Source organism: Primulina eburnea, chromosome 11 (genome assembly GCF_022965805.1).
Source record: "Primulina eburnea isolate SZY01 chromosome 11, ASM2296580v1, whole genome shotgun sequence".
Taxonomy (NCBI): Eukaryota; Viridiplantae; Streptophyta; class Magnoliopsida; order Lamiales; family Gesneriaceae; genus Primulina; species Primulina eburnea.
In genome coordinates, this window is record NC_133111.1 from 37,947,128 (window position 1) to 37,957,874 (window position 10,747).

Sequence of the window (10,747 nt, forward strand, 5' to 3'; positions counted from 1 at the left end):
ATTCACTATATTGTTTTCAACAGCACCCTTAGCTGCTCCCCCTTATATACTTAGTTTTTGACTTGAGCGTCAGATGAACTATGCCAGGACACCCTCCAGGCCCTCTTCTAACGGTCTTCTTCGTGATTTCGGGCTCAGGACGAATTCGAAACCTGCATCTGGACTAGTGTCACTCGCTGTGATCGAGCCCTAAATTTTCAGTAAGTTTCCATAATATTTCCATATCTCATATAACCACATGCAAATTTGTATTTGGTGTCATAATTAGGCAAAAACTTGTGTGAGACGGTCTCACATGTCATATTATGAGACATATCTTTTATTTTGGTCATTCATTAAAAATTATTACTTTTTATTCTAAAAGTATTATTTTTTATTGTGAATATCGGTAGGTATAATTTATATTTTGTTTGGTGAATTATTTTTTTTAAAAAATACTCATTTAATATAACCGAGTATGCTTTTAAATTTCATTAAGTATTAAGTATAAAAAAGAAACCATCTTTGTAAATCTTATATCGTAATTAATTTTGTAGATCATTCGAAACTTCCGAAACAAAATATACATAATATATATTCATGTATTATGTTCAGTCTTCTAAAAACCGCCATTAAGTGAGAGCTTGAAGCTCGACAAAAACGCTCCGCTTTGAATAAAAGCAGAAAAAAACGGTCAAACTGTATTTTGACCAAATTAAACGTAATTAATATGTTTAATTAAACGTACCTAAGTACAATTAATCGCATATGTTTATTTTTTTAATTTTATTTATTTTGAAATTATGTCATTTTATTTTAAAATAATAAATTAGGTTTATAATTTAGATGTTTATTTTTTAATTTTAATTATGATTAAGCGTATCTGATAATGATTTGACAAATATTTAACGTTTTTAATGTGGTCTAGTTGCACAAACAAATAAAAATTGTGATTTTGAGATTTTTATGCTTTTATAAATATGAGAAATAATGCATCAGACTTAAATTTATCATATTTATGTATTATTTTATCTATTTATTGGTTTGAGATAATTACAATTAAATTAAAGATAAAAAACGGATTTTCACGTTTAAATCTGAGTTAATCTCATTTAAGTCTGAAAAGGTTGAAGCTCGACATTCTCGTTTGCAGACGTTAACGTTTTTTTAGAGCCATGATTATGTTACACACGGAGTAGACATGTTCTAGGAAGGCAAAAGAAAACACGTCCTTCGTATTTCTTACGTACGAATCCAGTAAATAATGTTTGTCACGCGCATTTAAGAGACCCCACTTGTCTCAAGAATATTAAAAATAAATATATTTTGAGACCCCGCTAAAAAATAAAAAAGCGGCTACTTTTCCCTATAAATTAACGCGGGGACACCCGAAATCTTGTTCACTTCTCCGTCGTCTTCCATTGATTTAAGGTTTAAACCACCTAAGATTTGGAATCCGGGGACTTTGCTTTCTTGGAAAATTAGTGGGAGGATTTTCGCTTTTTTTTTGAAGATTATTATGACGATGCAAATCAAGAAATTGGGGTCTTTGCCTTCGCGTACGGGAAGGCATTTGCAGCGGTACAGTCAGGGATTTCGCCATGTTGTCGGGTGAGTGATTTGAGTCTCTTTCTCATTTTGGTTTTGGATGAATTTGTTGTTGGATTGATGTTTAAAGTTTCTTCTTTTGTCTGTTGTTCGGTTTCGTTGATGTTTTATTCGAGAAATTTCGCAAGTGGCCGTACAATGATTTAGATATGTGTTGAAGTTGTAATATGGGATTGTTATTTTAGGGGAAATGAAGATGATTGATGGGATTTTAAGGGTTTGTAGGTGATATTTTTGAATGATTTTATGCTCAATATTTGAGACCGACCTACAAATTGTGCAGATGTATCCCATATAGAATAAGAAAAACCGACGATTCACCCCAAATCCATGAGACATCCATTGATGATTTGGAGGTTCTTTTGATAAGCTCTCAAAAAAGTCCAAGAATGATGTTTCCGAAGGTTTTTTTTTCTTCCTACTTTGAGATTTGATGATATCAAACAGTTTCATATTCTTGTTGTTCTGGTTTGACATTGAATTTTGGCAATAATATAATCAGGGTGGTTGGGAACTCGACGAGGATATCGAGTTGGCAGCCTCGCGGGAGACACTCGAAGAAGCCGGTGTGATTGGATCACTCGAGGTTAGTATTTTGGTATGGTTGGAGAAACTACGTGATGTCTATGTGCTTGTGCTGTTTTGTCATTTCTAAATTTGTTGGTTGTCATTTTCTTGCAGGATAAATTAGGTGAATGGATTTTCAAAAGCAATAGCCAAGATACATTCAACATGGGATCAATGTTTCCCTTGTTTGTAACTGAGGAATTAGATGTTTGGCCGGAAAAAGATGTCCGCCAACGAGTTTGGGTATGTTCGAAACGAAACGAACCTCGTTAATTTTCCATATTTCTTGCCATATGTGGACCGATTTGGTGCAGTGCATCAGGTTGGATGATGAAATTTTTGTAAAACAGTGGGAATATATTAAAACGAAACGAAACAATATACATAGGTTACTAGGATCGACCAAATAGAGCCAACACTATCGATAATTTCTGTTACAAGGAGAAACTATTTTGGGATTAATATATATCATAATCATTCTAATATAAATCTGATCTCAGAATATATATATATTTCAACCTTGGATTACTTCTGAAGAGTGCGGTTGAATTCTCTTGCAGATGATGGTCAATGAAGCTAGAGATGTGTGTGCACATTGGTGGATGAAAGATGCTCTGGAGGCATTTGTTTGTCAGTTCTCTCCTCAGCAGAGAGTTGACGAAAATCCCCGGAGTATCTTGCAGATTAGAGCGACGCCTAACCAACAAACTATGATTGAGAATGAGCGCGAAAGTGGGGATGAAGTTGTCGATCATTGTTTGATTAGCTGAACTCAAACCCAATTTTTCGAGGACTTCGCTAGGATTTCTGTTCTCGTAAAGATTGATCGAGTGTGTGGAGTTCATGGGATACAGGATAGAAGGGGGTGGGGTGGGGATGAATGGCTAGATTGTAGAGAAGAAAAGATGTACAAATGGCTCACTTTCATTCTTTGATTCATTCATTCATTCTTTCGATCCAATTATGTTGTTCGAAAAGAATTGAGTTGAGCTCTCGTTTGTAACTCAACAACTAGAGGAACTTTGTATACTTATAAATGTTTAACTTTTGCACTTTTTTTCTTTGCTTTTCACATTCTTGATTTTTACGCTTCTCAATCTCAAAATGTCATAGAATTCCTAACGGTAGTTTTTTTTTTATCAAGTTCTTTTCCTTAAATTGTAAAGAAAGTGTTATATTTCATTTTTCATGTATGTGTGTACACACACATTGATACATTAAATATTTTAAAATTGGTAAAATTGCAATTTTGGTGATTTTGATCATGAAAAATTTCATTTTCAATCATGTTCTTTTCAACTTTTTGCAATTTCAGTATTTTTTCCATTTGAATGTGTGATGTAACACTAAATACTCAGCGATATGTTGGTGTCACGTCAGCATTATATTTGCGTCATAAGGAAAAAGTTACTAAAATTAGAAAAAATTCAAAGATAATGGACCAAAAATGATATTTGGACAACGTAAAAAACTTAAACCGTAATGAGTCAAATCTACATAACCAAAATTAAAATTTTCATTTCAAAAATTGTTTTTAAAGAATATGTCATTTGTGTTTTCTAGTACTAAAACCTTTTGAATATTGTTTGCACAATATTTATTGATGTTGCAGGCGGTCAGATGTAAAAATCCACCAACGTGAACAAAATAATGAAAATCTAACTTTAGAAAACCAAACTATTATGAATTCTTAACTTGGTTTTTCATTCTAATCTCCTAAGTAAATATAGGGTCAAAACTACTAGAAATTAAAGAATAAATTCTTGACATTATTTATATTTTCAGTAAATTGATAAATTTACAAAATATTATCATCAAACAAAGAATGTCGCTGAAATCTGAAAGAAGATGACTTGAACTACTGAAATTTTGAATGAAAAGCTATTAAACGCTTGACTAGAACTATCAAAAGTCTGCAGCGAGTTTGCTCAATTTGTGCGAGAGATGTCTTTGTCCTTGTTTCTGCTGACCTTATTATTTTCTTATGATTTTTTGGGCGGTTCTTCTTATTCTCCTACTACTATATGATTTTTCCCATTATCTCACCATGATCTCCATCTTTTTACGTACTTTGATTTATTCTAATCAATTCAAATTACTAATGAGCTCTTATTCATTCTTATCGTCTCTTTTTTATGATATTTTAAGCTTAACCAATTTTGAGTCTAATTAAAATACAACTCCAACAAATATTTTGACTATAGCATAACAAGAGGTAATATCATTAAGTCGGCACATCCATAAACAAATAAAAAGTGATTGAAAATTAGTTTCTGCCTCTAAATTTGTTATAATAACTTGTAACATTTGTTATATATATCATACCAGTTAATTTTGTATTAAAAATTAAATCCATTATTCTAGACTTCCACTTTCCATGTTCTCTTTTTTAATAAAATAAAACAAAATAACTGTCTGACACCGATATATTAAATTTAACTTAAAAACCCGAAATCTAGAAAAAATTTCGAACTGAACCATATAGAACAATTCCTTTGAATTTTAGCGAAAAAAAAATAAAAAAAAAAATCCAAACCATACCGTGATCACCCCTAGATAAAATCATCCTTCGACCGTCCGAACGTGTGTTCAACTCCTCAGTCCGCCTAGAAATGATGATGCTCGCCCACAAGAAATCGAAGCCTCGAGTTTTTTGTCCGCGTGATTGCACACTTGCATTGAACAAATGCATTGTTTTCAGGCCATACGTACGTTCAAACTAGACTGTGAAATTTTTACTCCTTGAGGAAATCCGTGTGAAAACTGTTGACTTTTGAAGTCCAAATTGTGTTGCTGACCGCTGGTCAACCATTTGGAAAAAAAAAATGTTATTGCCATAATTATTACGTGTTAATGACTATAGATAAGTCAAAGTCTTCCACTTTTTCAAACTTTATCTGCTTAATTTTCATGGCTGGAAGGAACCTCACTGCCACTGGGGTTCTTTTGTTTATATTAGGAGAAATTAGATAGAAACATAGTTGATAAATACTGATAACATCTCATTGACTTCGAGAATGCCTATGAAGACTGAGAAAAGACGCTGCTCATCGTTTGAGAGTTGGAGTAGCTTAAACCGTGAAAACGGGGTTGTGGTACGTAGCTTGTTTGATTAAAATGCATGTGCCAAAAAAATAAATGATTGAATCAAAATGTCTGGAAAAGAATAAAAAACTTTTGAGTTATCTTTGGTAGCTACCAAAATAAAGCTCGTCTCTTGGAACAAACAGAAAGATCACTATGTATGGTTATTCTTAGATTGCTAGTAGGAAATAGCTAGCGCTCCAGAAATGCTTGCTGCCTTGAACATTCCCTGTGCGCGATATGGGTTCTGCTGCGCGCTCGCGCTTAAAGCTTCTCGGGTTCGAGTATATATAGAGGAACATACAAGAATATATGACAATGCAAAGAAAGATGCAATCATGTAGTAGTTAATATTGCCAAGTATCTCATTCTTATTTACAGTTTTTTTTTTATTTTTTTGGAAGAATGGAAACAAGCATAGTTATAAAGATGTTCTCCACATAAACACAGTGGAACCCTCAAGCATAGGTGAAGTTTGGGTATAGTTTTGGCACATCTCAAGATTTTAAGTGTTGGGAAACCGTTAATATTGAAATACACTGTATGAATATCACCTTTTTTTCTTCTTTGGAATCAAAGTAAAGCTTAAAATAACATTTATTAAATCGTCGTTATGACGAGTTTTCCTCAATTCTTAATTCTCTCCACCTCTCGCCTTTGCTGTCTTCGTCGCCGCTGCACACTCCACCCTTGCTATCATCCCTTTATGCCCAACACCTCCGCCCAATCTGCAATCCTAGCGCCCGACGCCTAAATTCGGCTAACCCTGAAACAATCCCTAAACTCCACGAATTAGGGTGGAAAGATATTACAACCATAAAATGGTCATTATGCCGAGTTACATGCAACACGTGTCAAAATCGATTTTTCAAAAGTTTGAAAACTACTAAAATAATTTCTTTAATCTTTATCAACACTTTAGAATTATTAAATAATAATATCATTCTTAATATAAAAATTATTGTAAGAAACATTAATTTAAAAATAAGAAAAAAGTTAACATAAAAATATTTTATATATTTATATTGCACTTTTATTCATGGTCGCCAATTATTATTGTTTGAAGTAATTTTTTAACTTTTCTATACTCAAAATAAAATACTTGTAATAAAATCAAATTTAATATATATATATATTGTGTGATAAATAGATTTTCCAATTTTCTCTCTTTAATTTGCTTAATCATCTTGCCAAGTTCGAACCAAACTAAAACCTCAGTTTCCCACTCACGGGTACAAACCAAATGGTTCTCCGCTCTCATTCCTCCACCCTCCGCCGCCGCGGCCGCCACCACACAATCTCAGCCTGACCCATCTCAATTCATCAGCTTACAACACAATGCACGCACTCACTTCACCAAAATTTCCAAGAATTCCGCTTCTCCTCGCCCTTCTCCACCTCCTATCCCTCGCCTCCTCTGACTTATCTACGGAAAGATCCGCTCTCCTAGCCCTCCGTTCCGTCGTCGGTGGACGCACTCTGTTCTGGAACACCACCTTCAGCACCCCATGCAACTGGCAAGGCGTTATTTGCGAAAACAACCGTGTTACCGTTCTTCGCCTCCCTGGTTCGTCTCTATTCGGAAGTCTGCCGTCCAACACTCTGTCAAACTTAACTTTGCTTCACACTCTCAGTCTTCGCCTCAACCACCTATATGGCCCACTTCCCTCTGACCTCTCCCGACTCTCTCAGCTTCGGAATCTTTTTCTTCAGGGAAACCGGTTTTCCGGCGCCGTGCCTGATGTTCTTTTCTCGCTTCACTCACTTGTACGGTTGAATCTTGCGTCGAACAATTTTTCCGGTGAAATTCCATCTGGGTTCAACAATTTGACGCGTTTGCGTTTGCTTTTTTTGGAGGATAACCAGTTTGTTGGTGTTTTGCACGACATAGAGCTCCCGGGTCTGTTGCAGTTTAATGTCTCATTTAATAATTTAAGTGGGTCAGTGCCGAAAGGGCTCGAGGGAAAGCCAAAGGATGCGTTTTTAGGAACTTTGCTTTGTGGGAAGCCTCTTGATAACGCGTGTAGTAAGAATGGTGGTGAAACTACAGGTGTCTCTCCTGAAGGGAACACAAACAGGAGTGGACTTTTGGGCAAAAGTGGGAAGAAGAAGTTGTCTGGTGGTGCAATTGCTGGAATTGTGCTGGGATCTGTTGGTTTTATTCTGTTTCTGTTTGCTTTATTTGTGTTTTGTAGGAAAAAGAGTGGACAGAAGACCAGGTCTGCGGATTTGGTGGTAATCAAGAATCAAGAAAATGACTCAGGGGAAGAACCAATGGTGGCCACAGAGAATGGGGCGACGGGAAACAGTTTTTCATTTGCTGCAGCAGCAGCTGCCGCATTGGGTTCTAATGGAAATATGAAGTCCGAAAAGGGAGTGAATATGGCTTCTGCCAAGAAACTGGTATTTTTCAGGAATTATCCAAGGGTGTTCGATTTGGAGGAGTTGTTGAGGGCGTCGGCTGAAGTTTTGGGGAAGGGGATATCGGGGACCTCGTATAAGGCGGTTTTGGAGGTTGGAACTGTGGTTGCTGTGAAAAGGTTGAAAGATGTCACAATTACGGATAGGGAGTTTAAGGAGAGAATTAATGAGGTTGGAGCCATGGAGCATGAGAATTTAGTGCCTCTTAGGGCTTACTATTATAGTAGAGAGGAGAAGCTTCTTGTTTATGACTATATGCCAATGGGAAGCCTTTCTGCACTTCTACATGGTGTGTACATTTTAGAGTCCTTAGCTTCAGTATTGATACCGTCGCATTTTGCTTTGTTCTATTCGGAGACATTTGTGTTGATCTAGCTTCAAATTCACCATAGGATTGTTTGAACTTAAAAAGTCTGCCATATTCAGTTGAAACTTAGGCTATGTTGTAAGCTTTTTGAGAAGACGATTTTGTTCACCTGAAGCAAAATCAAGCATACATAAATGTAATTGCCAAAACACCCAAAAACACTACCAAACGTTATCTCAACAGTCGTGGCCTTTCCTTCTTTGTTTCAACTTCAAAAAATAGAATCTCTCAAGTATTCCTGCATAAATATAGCCGGTTTCTTGCCAAAATTTTCACGCAGGATTCTTTTTGTGTATGCATGATGTTTGATCAACTGACTGCGCCGAATTTTTGTTTTTTTGAACGTTGGTTTGGTATTGAGAATATAAAGTTTCCAGAGGGTAGATTGATGATATTTTAGTTCGAGCCTCTATTTCTAGTCTTTTGAAGTTTATGTTATGTACAACTCTGCTGCTATAAATGTCTACTTTATTTTAGGCAAAGATGGTGAAATTTCTTATTGTTTTAATTTCATACAATCGAATGTTCCCTATATTTTGAGGTTTTGTAATTTTTGTACTGATACCGACTCGATCCTTGTTGGTAGATTCCATACACGATACAATTCCTTATGAGTTGTCTTTTTTCCTTGGCCAGTTGTAGTGAATGAGTTGCTAACTATGTTATAATCTTACTTGAATCAATGATATGACATTTTTTCCTGAAGTGTAAGATCACAATTATCATTTATTAGTGGCATTTTGTATTTTGGTAAATTCCACCTATAAGGACTCGTTTGATCTGTGATATGAATGAAATTGTTTCATACGATTATAATTCATTCTAACATATTGCATTCTTACACTATTATATTCCCTCCTGTTCAGGAAACATAGGGGCTGGTAGGACACCGTTAAACTGGGAAACGAGGTCCACTATCGCCCTTGGAGCCGCTCGTGGCATCAAATACCTTCATTTGCAAGGCCCTAATTTTGTCCATGGAAACATTAAATCATCAAACATCCTACTCACCAAATCTTGCGAAGCACAAGTCTCTGATTTTGGATTGAACCTTCTGGTTGGACCTCCATCCTCACCAATCCAATTCACCGGCTATCGTGCACCAGAAGTTACTGACACTCGCCGAGCTTCCCAAAAAGCTGACATTTACAGCTTTGGCGTGTTGATCTTGGAGCTTCTTACAGGGAAAGCTCCCACTAACGCCCTCTTGAATGAGGAAGGAGTTGATCTACCCACATGGGTTCAGTCTGTGGTTCAAGATGAGTGGACTTCTGAACTTTTTGATTTCGAACTGTTAAGATACCAAGATGTTGAGGAGGAAATGGTGCAGCTCTTGCAACTTGGGATCGACTGCACAACTCAGTACCCCGAAAATCGTCCCTCCATGTCTGAAGTTGTGAAACGAATTGAAGAGCTTCGTTTTTCGAACTTGCTAAATGGTTGACAGTTTGATCATGTACGAGTATGACAAACCAATTGAGTTAGTGTTTTTAACATTGACGTGATGTTTGTCCGTGGAGACTTTTATGTTTTCGAACAGTTGGATTTGTTTGTTAATTTGGGTATTATTCTTGGTTTCAAGAATTAACAGCATATTTTATTTTATTTTATTTTATTCTCTCTCTTACTTCTTTGAGCCATCTCACTGTGTTAGTCGAGAGCTGTAATATGTTTACTTGTGATTGGAAGATGATTGTAAACAAGAGGGTACCATGCGTTTATGTTTTGATTACGGCTAGTTTGATCAGGCTACAGAGAAGAATAAAACACATATTAGCCAAAAACGTTTGGTGCTTCCTCGGTGAATGAATTTAGACCCATCTCTTGGTGAATGAATTTAAACACATCTTTTGTTGCACGATATTTTACAAAATCATCTCGAAGGTGATAGTAAACAGACTAAGAAATGTGATTGCTGATTTAGTAGATGGGGATCAAGCTGCATTAATCAAGGATCGTTTCATCGTGGATAATACACGCTTGGCGCAGGAGCTACTCAGGAAGTATGCTAGAAAACGTGGTTCACCGAGGTGTACCTTGAAAGTGGATATCCAGAGACTTATGACACGGTTGACTGGGACTTTTTGCGAGAAGTTCTAATGTTTTTGAATTTCCCTTGCAGATTTATTGGTTGGATAATAGAATGTGTCTCCACTACATCATACTCTCCTGTCCTCAATGGTCACTATCATGGGCTTTTTCATGGAAAGCGTGGCCTTCGACAAGGTAACTCTCTGTCCCCTTTCTTATTTACTCTGTGTCTTGAAGTCTTGTCTCGTTCTCTGAGTCGTATGTCAAGATCACCGTCGTTTGGGTTTCATCATAAATGTCAGTTTTTGCATATTACTCACCTTGCATTGCAGATGATTTGTTGTTGTCCCGTGGAGATGTGACTAGTGTTTCTTTGATTATGAAGTGCCTGAATGAATTTGGGGATATGGCTGGCTTGAGAGTGAATCAGATGAAGTCAAACATCTATATAACTAGTCTAGATGAACATGTCAGACATGAGATTCTTCAAGTCACTGCATTTTGTGAGGGAGTGCTTTCTTTTCGATATCTTGGGATTCCACTGGCATCTGTGCGTTTGAGAACTTCATATTATAGTCTCCTGGTTGATGCCATCACTTTAAAGATAAATTCCTAGCCACGACACTCATTATCGTACGCGGGAAAGTAGAGTTGATCACATCGGTGGTACAGGGAGTGGGCTGTTTCTGG

At 36.3% G+C, this 10,747-nt stretch overlaps 3 protein-coding genes across 4 annotated transcripts; all 3 read left to right on the forward strand.

The window, feature by feature from the left end:
* The first annotated feature begins 1,341 nt into the window (after positions 1 to 1,341).
* Positions 1,342 to 3,202, forward strand: LOC140805796 (nudix hydrolase 18, mitochondrial-like). 2 transcript variants are annotated; one of them, XR_012112342.1, is made up of 6 exons: positions 1,342 to 1,590; positions 1,871 to 1,991; positions 2,090 to 2,173; positions 2,269 to 2,397; positions 2,715 to 2,986; positions 3,017 to 3,202. XR_012112342.1 is itself a non-coding variant. In XM_073162102.1 (5 exons), exons 1-5 carry the CDS (start codon positions 1,499 to 1,501, stop codon positions 2,922 to 2,924), a joined length of 636 nt encoding a protein of 211 aa, XP_073018203.1. In that variant the 5' UTR covers positions 1,343 to 1,498; the 3' UTR covers positions 2,925 to 3,202. The 2 variants fall into 2 exon arrangements, 1 of the variants encoding a protein (XP_073018203.1); XM_073162102.1 differs by having other exon boundaries at positions 1,343 to 1,590; positions 2,715 to 3,202.
* Positions 3,203 to 6,423: 3,221 nt separating this feature from the next.
* Positions 6,424 to 9,659, forward strand: LOC140805795 (probable inactive receptor kinase At1g48480). The gene is made up of 2 exons (XM_073162101.1): positions 6,424 to 7,948; positions 8,893 to 9,659. Exons 1-2 carry the CDS (start codon positions 6,577 to 6,579, stop codon positions 9,468 to 9,470), a joined length of 1,950 nt encoding a protein of 649 aa, XP_073018202.1. The 5' UTR covers positions 6,424 to 6,576; the 3' UTR covers positions 9,471 to 9,659.
* A 56-nt stretch (positions 9,660 to 9,715) lies between these two features.
* LOC140805605 (uncharacterized) lies at positions 9,716 to 10,673 on the forward strand. Its single transcript, XM_073161866.1, has 4 exons — positions 9,716 to 9,733; positions 9,911 to 10,056; positions 10,149 to 10,252; positions 10,390 to 10,673. Exons 1-4 carry the CDS (start codon positions 9,716 to 9,718, stop codon positions 10,671 to 10,673), a joined length of 552 nt encoding a protein of 183 aa, XP_073017967.1.
* The last annotated feature ends 74 nt before the right edge of the window (positions 10,674 to 10,747 follow it).